At 39.7% G+C, this 17,343-nt stretch overlaps 2 protein-coding genes and 1 long non-coding RNA gene across 14 annotated transcripts in view; 1 reads left to right on the top strand and 2 right to left on the bottom strand.

Annotated features, from left to right (window-relative positions):
* The first annotated feature begins 167 nt into the window (after positions 1-167).
* LOC115585085 (uncharacterized) lies at positions 168-6,893 on the top strand. The gene is made up of 3 exons (XR_003984662.1): positions 168-253; positions 1,836-1,962; positions 6,778-6,893. It is a non-coding gene; the product is annotated as an uncharacterized LOC115585085 (long non-coding RNA).
* On the bottom strand, positions 4,603-11,559 carry pgd (phosphogluconate dehydrogenase). The gene is made up of 13 exons (XM_030423178.1): positions 11,404-11,559; positions 10,830-10,905; positions 10,555-10,734; positions 10,392-10,457; positions 10,185-10,303; positions 9,958-10,027; positions 9,733-9,867; positions 9,444-9,633; positions 7,857-7,987; positions 7,492-7,625; positions 6,827-6,926; positions 6,150-6,272; positions 4,603-5,158 (listed from the first exon to the last, which is right to left on the bottom strand). Exons 1-13 carry the CDS (start codon positions 11,409-11,411, stop codon positions 5,039-5,041), a joined length of 1,452 nt encoding a protein of 483 aa, XP_030279038.1. The 5' UTR covers positions 11,412-11,559; the 3' UTR covers positions 4,603-5,038.
* A 1,865-nt stretch (positions 11,560-13,424) lies between these two features.
* The window catches only part of kif1b (kinesin family member 1B), a 59,320-nt gene continuing 55,401 nt past the window's right edge, over positions 13,425-17,343 (bottom strand). For 11 of the 12 annotated variants that reach the window (XM_030423163.1, XM_030423171.1, XM_030423164.1 and 8 more), the window contains one exon: positions 13,425-16,918. In XM_030423163.1, the coding sequence (XP_030279023.1) occupies positions 16,876-16,918 (43 nt within the window). In that variant the 3' untranslated portion in view covers positions 13,425-16,875. The remainder of the gene's footprint in view (positions 16,919-17,343) is intronic. The other variant, XM_030423170.1, reaches the window with a different exon arrangement.

Raw genomic sequence — 17,343 nt, 5'->3', positions numbered from 1 at the left:
TAATTCAAGGCTGTGACAGCCATTAAGATCACAGTTAGAACACAGACAGTGATGGGCCTCAAATGTGTCTTTTATAGCTGCTGTTTAATTGAGTCTCCCTGTTGTTAACATGGAGACACAGAGTGAACTGATGAGCTTTGTCATGTTGCTGCAAGCGGGTTGAGAAGGTCCTCCAGGAGAAGTGCTTGCAGGGTGGTCTGTCCCTGGAGGTGATGCTGTTTCTGAGGGTCCTCTCTGCCACCTTTTCACCGAGGTACTGCCGGGATCCATTTACCCAAACTAGAGCTCGGTCACATATAGGCGCATCTGCAGCAAGTTCCTCTTGTCCTGCAGTTTGTAGTGAGTCCAACAGGTTCAACTTTTGTCTTTAAACTTCACGATCAAATTGTAAATATAGAATACAAGTAGAGCAGAATCTCTAATAATACTAAAAAAACTAGATCGGTCTCAGAAACCACCAGATTAAGCATTAATTTCACTATCAACTGATGTGTTTGTTTTACAACACTTGGTTGTCATGATAGTGACAGTTTTACCGTATTCATATTTATCCTCCTATCCTGTATTTGTTATGTACTGTCCAGGTAGAGTCATCATTTAAAGGGGCACTATGTAGTTTTGTAGAAGAAATTCCCCAAATTTTTTTTACATTCTCCTGGTAATAATACACAATCAGAAATATTTATTTTTTTCATAACTGAATAAACAAGCTGTTCTCAGAGGAAAATAAGGTCCCCAGTACTGGAAGCTGGAAAGGTGGCAGGGTCCACCAAATATAAACAAAGTAAAATGGGGGAAACAAAGAGAGTTGGTCTAGGCATAAAAAGTCAATGAAGACCTTTCTCTTCTATAACTACATAGTGCACCTTTCATGATGTATATAAGTAAGGTAGTGTTATACTTAATTTTATTCTGATTTACCACAACTACAAGCAGACCACCCTTAAAAAAGCAACTCACTCGAGGATTGTTAATTTAGGATCTGTTTGAAATGAGCACAACCAGCTGTAACTAAAGCCTACTATAGACTTTCATAAACACATCAATTAGCCACGCTGTTACACTGGGGGCCACGCCCCTTCATAATGACTATCAATAGATGATCAGCCTAACATACACTGTCCTGCTGCCAGATAGACTGTGGCTGAATAGTCCCCAACAAATGCAGAATATTTGCGCCTGTTTCAGTGTATCAACGAGTTCAGTGCCCGGCTGTTTAAGAACACTTAAGCCTTTTTTTTTCTTTTCTTTTCTTTTCTTTTTTAATAAAAGTTTTTAAAAATATATCGATGGCCTATAATTTAGGTCTTTTCATTCATGCTGATCTTCACCATGTGGTCATTTAATTGGATGATGTTCCTTTCAGAAATCCAGGAAGGAGAGAGTGTTTGATCTCAATGAAATCCATTTACATCTGTTTTCCAGTCCTCCTTGTCCTCCTCCTGCTTCATTATGCATCATCATCACACTGTGTTGTCTGGTGTCGGCTTGCCGCCCGCTCGGTCTGCAGATGACTCAGCAGCTTCATCGTCCACCTGCACGGCCTCCTCAGAGCTCTAATTCAGCCTCTGCTTGACATCAGGCTTCATAAAGAATACAAGGCCTCTGTTCTGTCCTTTGGATTAATTAAGCAGGAGAGATAAAGAATAGGAACACAGACTTTCATTTTCATCAACTGGTGGAATTGATCCAAATAACAGAGTGGCCAGTATTTGGTAGATTCTCCTCTCTGAGATGAACCTCAGTCTGATAAATAAAGCAGTCTGTTTATGGCATTTGAAGTGTATTGTAGTCGAATGTGTTTATATAGTTTGTTCTGCTGTTTTCTCCCCCAGGATCAAAGCTTTGACATGAGGCGTCGAATGGGGGGGGAGGTGTCTGGAGCGTCCCAGGACGGCTGAATAGAAGACGTAAACATCAACCCGGCAATCACCGAAGCCACGGCAGCACAGGTGCACTGAGGTGAGGCTTTGTTTACTGTAAAACAGCAGGTGCAACAGCAGCTGTGACACACTAATGTCAGATACAACATCCCTCACTGACTGTGGGGGTGAGAGCAGCGCTGTGTAACTCTGCAGCTGAGAATCCCCAGAGCACAGCAGGAGGCAGAGTGCTAAATGTGTAAATGTTATTAGATTCTTATCTTGTATCTTAAAGGACAATTCACCTTTATCAATGTGAGGAAGTTATCCCAACACCACGCACAAAGACATTTATTTACCTTTCCATCCAAAATATTGTAGTTTCTTTTCTTTTTTTTGTCTTCTAACTTTTTTGGCTGGTAACTAAATAAAATGAACTTTTCGGGGGCCAATATTATTATTATTATGCCTCTGTTGGACCGCTAAGAGTAGAGAGATGACAGGACATCAGAAATGGGGACTGACATGCAACAGAGGTCTTAACCTGGGAACTTCAAGGATCACCGTCAGCACCTTAAACCATTTGCCACCAGAGCATCTCCATGCAGAAGATTTTAATTTCGACGCCTCATCACAGGTTGAACGTGTCAGTGAGTTTACAAGCATTTTACCCACACTGATTTCCTCCTCCAAACCTCTCAGGTTGTTTCATCTGAATTAAATACATGCTGACTACTAAACTATTCACCATTTAACTTGCAATAAAAGCTTAGAGTGTAGAAATGTGGGATAAAATTGCAAGTTTGTCCTGCCCTAATTTAGACAACAACTTCTGTTTCTACATTCAGAAAGAATCAAAATCAAGGTAGAAGATATTATATATGACATGTCACAGTAATCTAGTTTGATAACAGTAAATCTATAACAGGTTAAGAGAGGAGATATAGTATGAAAATAGCTTATTTGACTTCAAGGGACTTGAGATGTAAGAATATAAATAAGAAAGAATATAAACAATGTAAACACAATGTTGTCCTGTGATAATAATTATATATATATACAAAGAACCTTACAACTACATACTGTAAAACCTTTCTTTCAATAGAGTATACACACAGATCACCACAGTAGTCTAGCACTGAACCAAGCTGAGGAGTACACAGTGACACCTGGTGGCTTTGAGCAGGCAGACAGCTGATCACCGACCACAACAACACTTAATTAACAACTCTTCATCTGTTACAGACTGAACATGAGCTGATATAACAACATGCTTTATGCAATCTAATTCACACGACAAAAGGTCAGGGGGAAACTAATATCAGTCAACAGTCTCAGTCAAACAGCATCATAATGAGCATATTAGCATGGCACAGACTTTCCCTGGTAAATAAATAAATACAAAAGAAGGGAAGGGAAGATGTTGACTGTTCCTAAATATAGATCAAAGGACAACAAGATCTGCTTACTGTAGGTCATGAACCGGCCGCAGCCCAGGATTTTAGAGATACTGAGCTCCTGCCCCCCCAGCCGCCCCCACCCATACATGGAGAACATTTTGAAGACTGTAGTATAAATCTGTACATTTCTCTGCATTTTGACAGGGCCAATAAAAGCTTAGGAAATAATGTCAGTGCCAGCACGTGGAAGAAAACTGGACTCAAACTCCAACAGAAGAAGAAGAAGATAAGGGACAGATATGGCCAATTTTGACTTCAATTGATCAAACTTATTTATGTGCTAAAAAGAACGCATTAAAACAGATGCAACCCTGACTAGGACCAGGCAGGAGGATGCAGAAAGAGGACATATGGTCAGTTTAATCCTTATTTCACTAACCCTTCTTTATAGACAATGTTATTCATATTGTTACATTCTTTAAAAAAAAAAAAAAAACACGTCCCTGGCACCATTTTAAGAAATTACTACAAAAGCAGTATTAATTGCAGAGCTGCTGTACTGAATTAATGTTTTTCTTTGTGTTATTGAGTCGAACTTGTGTTCACATGACTTGAATGGTTTGCTGTTGGATTAACTGTAGTTTGTAGTTTCATTCTACTAAACTACTGTTTATAGAAACATGTGTCAGGGTGTTAGGGCCACCTGCTGGACAACCAGTGAAATGACAACATGTGAAATCGTTCAGGATCCATTTCATGATTAGAACCAGTTCTCACCAACCAAATGTATCATGCCTGATGTCAGCTGGATGTATCAAAAAAATTGTTTTACAATTTTCAGTGAAATTTAATGGGCAGTTTGAGTAAGAGGAAGTTTATTTTTAACAACAGGATTTCCTAATTTTGCGACAATTTTATGAGAAACCACAGTACATACTCTTAATGGAAAATAAAACATCTGGCACAAATTCGTCATGATTATGACCAATTTAGATAAAAGATAAAGATAGATAGATATAAAGATGTAAGTCGGGGTACAGATTAATCTTTTTTTTTTTTTACTATTTCCTATCAATTAAATGTTGAATTTATTTGTTTTTTTAGTCTTATTGAAGTTTAACACCTTATATCTTGAATAATAATAGTGTATATTGATATTCAGTGTTTTTATTAATATTAATACACCCTGAATAGCCGGGTCTCTGTCTGAGGCATTTTTAACTGAATATCTTATTTACATATCAGGCAACTTATGTCACTTGTTGCCTAATTTAGTGCTACACACAAACACATCTCAATCCTGTTTACAGCAGCTAGAGAGTAACAACCACACAAGCTAATTATAAAGGGATTGAAATCTTTATTTAGCCTAATACAGTACAGTGCAACTGTTCACCTTAATCCAGTGTTAACACAGTGAACCCTGGGCCCAACGTGACAGGTGAACCTTAGCCTGATAGCCAGCATCATATCAATAGCTTCCAGATGGAGTCAACTCTTTGCTGCTCCACCACTTGTGATAAAAGTCGATACAAGAAAACACAGAGGGTGTAGAGTTTACAACACACGTAATCTATGATTCCATTTCTTGATAAATAAAACTGCATGAACACGTCTTTGAGGGGAGAAAAAGTTGGATAAATGGAAATTGTTGTGGTGGGTGGCTCCTAAATATTCAGGCAAAGATGGAATGTGTAACATTTTGTCTCAGATCATTTCCTCTCATCTTCGTCCTGTCATCTGGTTTTGTGGTTTTCAGTGATGTGAAGATGATCTTTAAGCATTGTAGGACGAAGAGGAGACGTTTCCTCCGTGGCCCGTCCAGTTGGTGTGGATGAAATGACCGGGGTTTGACAGCAGTTCGTACGTGTGGGCTCCAAAGTAGTCCCTCTGGGCCTAAAATAACAAAACACAACGTTAACAACATCTGACACATGCACAGAGACAAATTTAATCTCCAAATAGGAATGCAACTAATTGTCTACCAACTTTAAAGACAGTTCACCCCAAAATCAAAATTGCATATTTTACCATTACTGCTATACATCTATCTATATTGTTTTGGTGTAAATTTGCTGAGGTTTGGAGATACTGATTGTAGATATGTCTGCCCTTTATTGAATACAATTAAACTATATGGCACTGCTGCTCAAGGCACCATATATTACATATAAAAAACCTCAAAAGTCATGTCTCTTTCCAGAAATCATGACCTAGTTTCTCAAGATAATCCACAGCACTTGTGAGCAGTTTCATGCAGGAAATATTCTTTTTATCGCACTACACCCGCCAACCATATCATGCCGTAGAAGGAAACGTGCATCTACTCATGGATGACAGGCTTGATAAACGCTTCCGTCTGCTAGTGATGCATGTTATTTGATAGAAAGACAAGGTTTGTGGATTATCTTGTAAACCCGGTCGTGATTTCTGCAAAGAAACATTACTGTTGAGTTTTTTTTTGACATGTAATTGTGGTGCCATCCACTTCCATTATATTCCAGAGATGGCAGACATCTCTATGGCCAATATCTCCAAAACTCAGCAAATCAAAGCAAAACAATCTAGATGAATGAACAGGACTGCAGTTATACAATGATATAAGGGGAAAGCAGCAAATCATCAAATCTAAAGACAGTTATATTTGACATTTTAATAATGTGATTAGAAATGTACAAATTGTTCCAGCTCAATATTCATATACTGAGCAGAGTCCAAACATAGATGACTAAAGGAGTAACAAAACACGCACTGTATCCTGTCGGGGTCTTAAAGCTTTTAGATCCCAACACAAACACAACAGCTCCACGTGACCTTTTTAATCTGGTACATACTCATGAGCCATATGCTCAGTGGGCTCTGCTCTGCAGCATCATTACTGTCTCACCTGGAGGAGGTTTGCTGGCAGCTTTTCATGTCTGTAACCATCATAGAAGGACAGAGCTGTGGTGAAGCAGGGCATAGGGATGCCATGCTGGACTCCAGTGCTGACTGCTCTGCGCCATGACTCCTAAACAAAGAGATTGAACAGGTTAAAAATGGTTTTGCTCATGGAGCTCTGAGTCATTTGGTGTTAATTTAGTCATGTTACCAAGAAGCCAACAACAAGAGGTCTTCACAAGGCCAATCTGTTCCTAGAAACCAAAACCTGATTTGAGCTTGGTCCAAATTATATCAGGTCGAGCAGAGTGATGTTCAATTGGACAATATCTTTAGTAACAGCTGAATCTGGGGGGACTCGCTATGAGCTTTTGTTTTTTGAGAAGATGGAAAGAGTGTAGAGAAAATGCTTTCTCTGTATTTGGTTTGACTGATTCAGGCAGGTGTTCCACATCTCCAATGACAGAAGATCTCAACTGAGAAATCAGGAAATAATCTTAGTGAATGAACCCACTGTGTCCTTTCTTGTTCAACAATACAGTGTAAAAGGAAATACCCAGACTCTTATCTGTAGAGAACTCCTTTTCCTTGTGAAAGAGGAAATAACTTGTTTTTGTGTGTATTTGTCAATTCAGGTATTGCAGGTGGGTCTTTGGACACTTCCTCCTTCCTCCTTCCTCATACCTGACAGTCCTGCACAGCATTACTGAAGAAAGTGTCCAGCAGCAGGTTCTGCAGCTCTGCGTCCCGGTCGAACGCCTCTTTGATTTTACCCAGGAAGACACTGGTTGGGAGGGGAGAGGGCAATGTTAGCCAACAGAGACAAGCTTCAGAATAATTCATCCTTTATCTGTAAAATGTATTTAACAAATACCACAACTATGTTTCCAGTCAAATAAAAACAACACCCTTCCCATAATGCACATTTTGAGTGATGGCTACACACTGCTAGTCATACAAAAAGCCGTATTTGATTTAGGTTTATGCAACGTCTGTGGCAGATTACACAAAGCCAACCGTGTGTCACAACCCTAGTTTCCTCATTCTACTGTCACAGATTTTACAGGAAGGGTGACATAATCCTCCATCTAGATTTCTCACTCCAATATTTCACAAGAGTTAATAACTTCCTTTATGTCACTATAATACATTTGTTAAAAAGCCTTTTGAAACATCTTATATCAACACAAAAACTATCCATTTTTATTCTTGTCTGTTACTAAAGCTCTGCGACACCTCCACCACCACAGTTTTCAACATCAGTGTGAAACATGCCTGATGACATTTTAGTTGCACAATGTGGCACAGAGGCGAACTTGCAATATTAGTACGTGTGAAGTTAAATGTACCTTCGGATGATGCAGCCTCCTCTCCACATCAGAGCGATGGCGCCGTAGTTGAGGGACCAGCCGAACTCTTTGGCTGCCTGCCGCAGCAGCATGAAGCCCTGCGCGTAGGAAATGATCTTGGAGGCGTAGAGGGCCTGCAGAGAAAAAAAAACAAGGAATTAATGGTTGCTGTAATAGTAACACAATTTGAAATGAGTCACTGTTAAAAAATATATGTATTCCATTAATTAATTTATTAATTACACTAATAAATTGAGCATCATCACCATCCTGAATGTAGATTTTTTTTTGAAAGACTAAATGAGTTTTGACAAGATGCATCTATTAAACTGGCAACTGACTGTGTGCTATGCTGTGTGTGCTACCTTTCTGATGTCTTCCAGGAAGGCTTCCTTGTCACCGCTGAATTTGACCCCCTGCGGCCCTGAAAGGCTGCGGCTGGCCTCAACTCTCTCATCCTTGAGTGAGGACAGGCATCTGGCAAAGACGGCCTCCCCTGAGACACAGAGGGGGAGAGAGGGAGAGTCGAGCAGACAGACAAACAGAGAGGGACAACAAGGTTAGCTCTCTGCTCACGTCACATAAATACATAGAGTCGGCTAACAATAGTTTAGATATCCCGAACCCTCTCACAACAAATGATTACATTGTTTATGCTAGCCAGTGCTGCAGCGCAGAAACACCTTGATAACATGAAGACAATCTCACACATCAGCATGACTCAGCAGTAATAACAATACTGTTGTAACAGCAGGGCTTGTCCCCATCATAAAAAAAACAAAAAAAGGTTGGGATTGCCAGTTACCACATTAACAGGTTTTCCACAACTTCTTAAAGATCAAGTCCAAAGACTTTTTCAGGACATTACAGGCACATTTCTCTCAAATTTAAGGACCCAACACAGCATAGATTGAGACACAGATCGAGGTTAGGTGCTACAATCAATCATGCATGCATGTGAGTGACCATCACACTTTCTTGAGGAAGGTGGTGTGTACAAGAGGCAGATGCAGATAGCGGTACATTTACTTGCATTAAGTAAAACAAAAAAAAGCTTTAGTTTCACAAACACAATTTGTGTCTTTAGTGACACAAATTGCACAATTTTAAGGACCAGTACAAGCCTTCATTAAACATTATAATTACTTTGCCACGGTATCAAGATGAGAGAATTTCTGTTTGGTAAGCATGACTTGCTAAAAACAGAACAGCTAGGTGGAGCAACCAAAGGGCAGAGAGACAGGCAGAAATGTGTCCAGTGAGTATATTATTATGATGAGGAATGTGCTTCCTATTCGAGGCAGAAATCCAGCCATGCACACTGTAGTGGCCTGTCAGCCTGCTCCACACAGACTGGCTCAGCTCAACACAATGAGGCCTTTTGTACTGCCTCTATCACAACATCTACAGCACTGACAGGGATGGAGCAAACAACTACTTTCTTCAAAACCATCTGAACAACAGTTATTGACCTTTGATTCAAAGTTTTTCATCTCTTTAACCTAAACCACACGCTCTTAAAAGGGTGGCGGATCATATAACACCTCCTGACCTCCATGTTGTCCCTGGCTGTTTCTGAAACAGACTATCAAACAGTCAGGGCAAAGCTCAAAGCTGCAGAGAGTTTAACAAATCCCGCTTATGTCACTTGAGATGAGCAGGCCACTAGAAAAGCCTTCAATCTTCTTAGTGGCAGCCACATATTCATCATGCCCCCTAAAAGAAGTTCACTGGCCAGGCTGTGTGTCAGCTAACAGGCAAAGCTAATCATTAGCCCAAAAACTCTGATTATGAGGCCTGCTGCACTTTAATTTGTTAAAGTCATGTTGAAATCTTAACAAGTGTGACGTAATGATGTTTGCCATGTCATCGTGGCAAACACGATTACTGAAAGGAAGCAGAGAGAAGGAAACCAGATACTTCCTCGTCTGGAGCCTCCTTTTTCCTCTTACCAATCAAAGTGACAGGTGTGCCGTACTCCAGGGCTGAAATGGCCGTCCACTTCCCTGTGCCTTTCTGTCCGGCGCTGTCGCGGATCTTGGGCAGCAGATGTGTCCCATCAGAGTCCCTGTATTTGAAGATGTTAGCCGTGATCTCGATGAGGAAGGAGTCCAGCTCTGTCTTGTTCCACTTGTCGAAGGCCTGTTTCATTGTGATGAAATATAATCAGCCACATTGTTAAGTTTTTTTCCCCCAAATTGATGGCACAAAAAATACAAATAAAGTTGATGTGTAGCTCACCTGTGCCATCTCATCGTGGTCCATACCCAGAACATCTTTCATCAGGTGATAGGCCTCACAAATCAGCTGCATGTCGCCATACTCAATGCCATTATGGACCATTTTCACAAAATGACCTGCACCCTCATCTCCCACCTGCGAAGCAAAGTCAGATTATAGATTAACGACTCAGTTCGCACACAGTTAACATTATGTACACAACACATATAAAATAATAGCACTCACCCAGTCACAACAAGGTTCTCCTGTTCCAACCTTGGCAGCGATGCTCTGGAAGATGTCTTTTATGTGTGGCCTTCAAAATAAAGCCACAAGAGTTTGAATACATTAGCTTCCACACTAAATCCTCTGATGTCCTAAGTCCCAAATATGTCCAACTGTATCATAATTGCAGGACACAGACATGCTAAAACAAATACAGACACTAGCATTTAGAGATTGTGAGGACTCACCAGGCCTCTATATGTCCTCCTGGCATGAGTGAGGGTCCATAACGTGCCCCTTCCTCTCCACCACTGACTCCACTGCCAACAAACAGCAAGCCCTTCGCTTTCAGACTCTGGCACCGCCGCTGTATGACAGAAACACATGAGTACTGAGAGAACATCCTCAATAATATACAAAGATTTACTACTACGCAGGGATTTTCTGTCACTTACTGTTGTGTCTCTGTACTCAGAGTTGCCACCATCAATGATGATATCCCCAGCTTCAAGAAGAGGAACCTGAAGAAGAAGAAGAAGAAGAAGAAGAGCTGATTTAACAAGCTGTAACTCCTTTTTTTCACAATTGATCTCATTCCATTCAGCACAAACTACCAACCAGTTTATCAATGAAGTCATCTACAGCCTGTCCGGCCTTCACCAGCAGGATGATCCTCCTGGGCTTCTTCAGCTTGGACACCATGTCCTCCAGAGACTCTGCTCCGACCACCTTGGAGCCCTTCGCCTCATTCTTCAGGAAGTCGTGCACCTTGGACACGGTTCGGTTGTAGGCGCAGACCTGTTGGAGAGGTAAGGTGATTACTGGTTGAAGGAAAGAGGAACAAGTTTTGCTGCCAAGTATTGCGGAAAGAAATAGGAGAAGGATCATCTTACCACGAAGCCATGGTCATTCATGTTCATGATGAGGTTTTGGCCCATGACAGCCAAACCAATCAGTGCAATGTCTGCTCTGTGAGGAGGAAGAGGGATAATCACATTTACTGAAGGGCTCTGCATCTGGTTACAGATTGAACACCAACAACAAGGACTTATAAAATTGTCCACTATTATTTTCATCATAAAACCTTTCATTGTATCCTTTTTATATCGTTTATGTTTCACTTAAAGGAAATGAAAGCAGGTTTAAAAGTGACACAGACGTGACACTACTTGTGATTTCAAAGCTAAGTGTCACTACCCAGAATCCATTGCAACTAAATCGTCTAACGTTATATCGTTCAATTTTCACCGTAAATGTCACATTAACTTCTACTAAACACTAACAGATAAAGCGGGTTAGCTAACAAGCTAACAATTCCGTTTAAAACCAAGTGCTCAAGAAGATTACACTCAACAAATTAGACAAAACGACAACAAAGTCTACAATAACGTAACTCATCGTATCAGCCGCTAGCCCTCCATGTTACCGACTATCTAATTAAGTAAATAAACTTATTCGGGAACTTACTCTGCCATGGTGCTCAGAGGGTACAGTAACAGTGAAGTAACAGTGATGAAATGACAGTCGAGCTCTCACACCAGTCCACTTCACTTCAGGTTTCTTCCTCGCTCGCTTATTTCACTTCCTTGTTCCCTTCCCAGCGTGACGAGGACGAGGAGACGTTCACGTACGCCCCCATGAGTATCCGCCAATCAGATGACGTGTAGTGAGCTGAAGCGATGTCGTTCGCGATGACTCATTGGTCCAGAAACCTGAGCAGAGGTATCCGTTGTCCTATTGGCTACACAGGCTGTCAGTCATGATACGTAAGTGCACACCCCCACAAGTGAATGGCTGCCGTTTATTTTAGGACGCATCGATACATAAATTAATACATTTGACATTGGTTTCAAGTAGTTACTCAAGTACCATAACATTTTAGGCTTATTTTCCATGAGCTGCTACTTTGTAAATTATGTTTCACTACATGTAAGAGCGATATAGTTTACTATTGACTACATTTTTGACAGATACCCTCTAAATTACTTATCAGATATGAATTTTACAATTTTTTTTAAATGTGAGCATATAGAATATGATGCATTGTAAAAGATTAAACCAGTGGCTTTTTGTCTTGTGATCCCTCACATTAAGCAGTTCATAGTTCCACTCTATACATACATGTTAATATGACACTTTATTAGATATGTATTTTTTGTACTTATGTAATGTATTACCAGCATATTACTTTTGATACTGAAATACATTTCAAATCAGAGACTTTTACTCAAGAACTCTTTGAATTTTCACATTTACCAAGATAATAGTTTAACATTTTTACTTTTATTAAAGTATGTCTGTGGGTTTTGTGTTGTATTGGTACTTTCAGTTACATAAAGAATCTGAATACTTCTACCACTACTGAATTTTACAAATTAGTATTTACCGGAATTATATGAATTCAATATAGCCCATGGGTTTATTGAAGAAAAGGTGTTGATTGAGACTTTCTGAAGTGCAAGAACAACAACAACAACAATAAAAACTAAAACTACTAAAATAGACTGTATAATATACAAACAAGTGCACAGTCCATCGTTGTGATTGACACTTGATTATGAGACAGGAAAAGTGAGCGACTGCCTCAAGACTACAGGACACAAAATGCCATGATTTGTGTTAAGCTTCTTGTCAACTTGTGTCTTATTAAATTGTTAGCAATTCTGAAAATATACACAGCTTATATTGCAGTATTAGCCCGGTGGCTAGAAATATTTCTATATTTCCTTATTTCTGCCCTTTAAGGTGTATAATATGTCATAAATTCTCTTCCCCAGGATTGGTCAGGAGTCGCAGTCTTCTTTCCATGCAGAATGGGATTTAACACAGATAACAAACCATGCCTGATTTCTTCCTCTAATTACTGGAAATCTGTGACAGATCACAGGAAAATTACCCTGCACTAAACCAGTTTAACGTCAGAACGTCTTTACAAGCCTGGGAGGCAGAGAGGAGGAGGAGGAGGAGGAGGAGGAGGTGGTGCTCAGGAAAAGAATCCTGATTTAAAGTAGTGTGTGTTTTTTTTTCCTTTCTGTGAAATATTAAATAGCAAATATTTGATATATTATTTAATTAAAAAGTGCCTGTAAATTTAGTTCCGGTTTCACTCTAGGAAATTGTTTAAAGAAGTACTTCGAAGTGTATTCTGCCAGCGCCTGTAAAGTTATGAGATACTAAGTCAATATTTTGACTTGCAGAGAAATGCAAAAGCATAGTTAAGTAAAAATGTTCACATTATTGGTAAGTAAATATTCTTTACATTAAAAACTGAGAAAGTATCTCATAAGCAGGACTCACTATGTTTGAATTGAGTTTCAACTTTCTGTCAGTATTTTTATTCTTGTAGTATCCTTTTATTCCTGGCAGCGACGAACTTTCGTAGACAAAAAGGAGGGACACAAACAGGAAGGACAAGGAAGTTGAAAACATGTATAAACAGGTAACGCTGGGATTTAGACTATACAAAGGAGATGACAAACAGGCGACACTTGTTCTGCTAATGCACAGTTTGCACTTTTATTGTTGCCTCATTCACTAAACAGTTCAATGGTGCAAGATTACCATACACAGAATTAGGATATCTGCATGACACATCTATGCTATACAGCGAATGGATTATAATTATTACAAATACAGTAAACATATTTACATTTTAATTCAAGCTCCATACAACACAGATATTTACAAAATAAGTATGAAAATGAAACCAGTCTGACAAATAATGTACAGTGTTAATGTCATGGTTCGGTCTTTTTTTTCTTTTGGTGTAAGATTCCAAAGGGGACGCCGTTAACTGATATTAATTGTCAGAGGGGGAAGATGGAAAATATCATGGCTAGTTTTGTTTGAAAGGCATCAACGGAAAAAAAATAAAAAAGTGTTGAGGTGAGGAAAGACACCAGCACAACAATAGTATACTGTCATTTTAGATGTCACTAGCTACTTTGTATTATATTCCCTGATATTAGACAAAATAAAATAAGTTCAAAACCACCTTCACTTTGTGAGAATTCAAGTGGCTCGCTAGCGTGAGGAGTAAATATTCTTCAAATCATAATCAGACTTCCACTCAAACCACTTTTCTACTAAAGAGGAAGCACTAATGTAACTCACCTCCCCTGAAAAGACGTAGCGAGTTACATTTCAGTTCTCTTTTAAAAGATGGAAAAACACACGTCGTCTTCATAGTACATTCAACGCTCTCCAGGTTTCGGACCAGAGAGAGGCTGCCACACCATCATTTGGTTCACTCTGAGTAGAACAACTAAACCGCACAGACTTTATTTGATCAGTTAGTTGAACCTTTTATTGATATGTGCAAAGAGCTGCAAACTAATATATACATTGCAAACAATAAATACACAATCCAAAACAATATACCTCTGCAAATGAGTCGGGTGAAAATGTTTGCTCTGACAGGTCGATACGCAACTCACACTCGTGGAGAACATTGAGTTTGATGTGAGGTACGTTGCACTTTAAAGCCTTGATCAGTGCATAGATGGATGTCTGTTTTCATCCTTATTGTTATTTTTTTTTTTCTTAACATGTGTTGGTTTGTTTAAAAGGTGCAATTATGTAGTTTTGGGTGAAGAAATTGAAAGATCTTCATTAACAGCTTTTTGTTTTGCCAAAATAAACCACGTGAACTAACTCTCTCTGTTTTACTTTGACTATGTGTAGCGGACACACAAAGTGCCCCTTTAAAGACAAAACATTTTCTCAGAACAAGCTCAGCAGGTTTTCGTTTCTCTGACCAGCAGGTTTTCTGACCTGTGGACAGTGACACTTTCAATTCAACCTTTTCTGATGCAAATGTTTTATGTCTTTACATGAGCAAACAGTTAAGACATGTCACCAACAATGCCACTAATGCTTGTAACCGGCTGCCTCTTATCTCCACCGTCCCTTTCATACGATACAACAGGCATACTGCTGGTTGGTTGGCCAGAGTATTTAATGCCCGTCTGCACTCATCACATTAGTACCATTTGTAGAGACAGGGGCACCAAAAAAGGTCAGAATTTACCCGGAGCCAAATGTAGCAGCTGTAGCATGACGTACAGAGCAAATATTTTCATAAATAAGATCAGGAATAAAACCTTTGAGTATATGTCGTCCCTTTCGTATCACATCTTTCTTTCTTGTAAATCCTTTTAGAGGAACAGCTATCCAGTGTAGCCTTGATATGTGCTCTTCTCAGTGCTCCTGAAATAATCTTGGACTGTGTGATTTGCCCTCGTCTTGCTATAGATACGTGTTAATGTGCAAAAAAATAAGGTTGAACACCAGTAACGTTGGTTAGTAATCAAGAAATAAATGCCCTTGGTTATATTTCATATAAAACTTCCCTATGGAATGATTAAAAGCATAATAGAAAAAAAACAACAATGTTAATAATAATAATAAAAAAAAGAAAAGTCAACCCAGTGAGAGTAAGATGAGTTAAGAGGTTTGAATTTAAATAGAAAATGAACACGTGTTAACCTGCGGTGCTGCTTAACAGTAAGTACTTCACTGAGGGGGAGTCATGTGGTAGACCATCATCTGTCCTGCAGGCTATGTGCTAGCAGCGTCATCCATTAACTACTGGCGTCAAGGCTAAAGCGATGCAACTTCATTCTCTTTCCTTCTCCTTCCTCACTTTTCACCATCTTTTTTTTTCTATTTTTCTTCATTATCACACGTATGTGATTTTTAAACAAACATCAGCGAATGTCGAGGTCTGAGGCTCAACACTTTTGTTTGAGGAAAAACTGCGGTAGAGCAAGAGGAGCTGAGAGGAATGTCTTAAATGAGAGTTAACTACTACACTGATCCCACAACAGACCTTGTACAAATCACGTCTGTTTTCCTCCTCATCATCATTTTTCTTGAGATGAAATAGCACAAAAATTATCCACTCCTGTAGGGACAATCCATCATCATGTTTTTCACTGCTGAGATATGAAATAATCATTTATTTTTGCATGTTTCTTCAGTTAACATGTGTTTTTGACGTTGACACAAATGCATGATCACTCACTGACTGACTGACGGCACTATTGGGGGAGTTGGAGTGGGTGTATGTACACGGGCTGAGGAGTGGGATCTTAATATCACACGGATGACAGTGTAGACCCTTGTGTCTGGCTGAGCTGGGACAAATTTCTCAGACTTTTCTTTCTAAAGGCCGTTTAGGAGACGGTGGGGGAGCTGGAGGCAGCGGCCTGATGCAAATCTCATAGAGAGAAGAAAAGCCTATGAATTCATTAGCAGCAATAGATCTTGAAGTAGCCTTGCTTTGTGTAGCACAACGTAAACCGATGTCTATTTTCCCTTCATGGTTTTTCAACTGTAGCTTATCTGATTTGTTTCTTTTTTTTTCGGTAAGCAAATCTGGTCTTCTCCTGAGGACTGCTGCAGTTATCATGCGGGCATATAAAAAAGAAAATAAAACTCTTCTCTGGAGACAAATAACACTGATAGAGACAATATTTTTTACAGATGATTGGCAAACTGAAAATTAGTGGCCTGAAAGAACAGTTTTTGAAGAATCGTGCACACACAAGTAGACTATTACAACATGCTACTTAGTTAGGGAGTTAGGGGAATGACAACAAAGCGGAACAAAAAGACCCAAACATTTTCATAAAAACAAAAACACAATAAGCGGAGGAGGAGGAGGAGGAGGAGGAGGAGGAGGAGGAGGAAGAAGGGAAGAGGAATAGAGAGGAGGGATGTGAAGTTGGCTGAGGGTTTTTGGAGGGAGAGGGAGGGGAGGCAAATTCCTCTGGAACTGAAACTTTTAGTCGCATGAAAGGAGACTTAAGCCACAAGTCTACTTACAAGAGAAAACTGTCAAGAATCACAATGATTAATAAGTGTTAACACTTGGTATGTTCAAAGGCTTTCCACAAAGACTGGAAGCCGTGGGTTCCTGCGCGCTGCTCGACTCACTCAGTTCTTTATCAGACCGCTGCGCCTCCTTGCCAGCTTAGATCTGTGGGAACAGGAGTTTTATGTTGTGATGAGTTGGAATGTCATTTCTTAAGAACGCAAAGCTGCTCTCAGTGTAATGTCCTGTGTCCATATAACATTTTTGGTTTCTGAGAAGGGCCGGGTTTTGACAAATTGCTGAACCCAGCATGGTTTTTCGGAACACTTCCACTTTTTTTGTGTGGTTGTATTTTAAAATATTTGATCTTTGCAGAAAGGCCCGGGTCTCATTACTGTCGCTCCTTTTCAGGCAACCAATCATTTATTATATTAACCCAGGGTGCATCACCTGTCGCCCTGGCAACAAAGAAAATTAAGGAGAGAGCTTGTTCTGGCCATGTCTGTGTATCCTGAGCTTTACCCTACACAAGATTAACCATAAGAGAGACAGAAAAGTAAATGCGGCTGTGTGTTGATGGTGAATGTTGT

This window comes from Sparus aurata, chromosome 7 (assembly GCF_900880675.1).
Source record: "Sparus aurata chromosome 7, fSpaAur1.1, whole genome shotgun sequence".
Taxonomy (NCBI): domain Eukaryota; kingdom Metazoa; phylum Chordata; class Actinopteri; order Spariformes; family Sparidae; genus Sparus; species Sparus aurata.
This window is presented reverse-complemented; position numbering and strand designations above follow the sequence as displayed.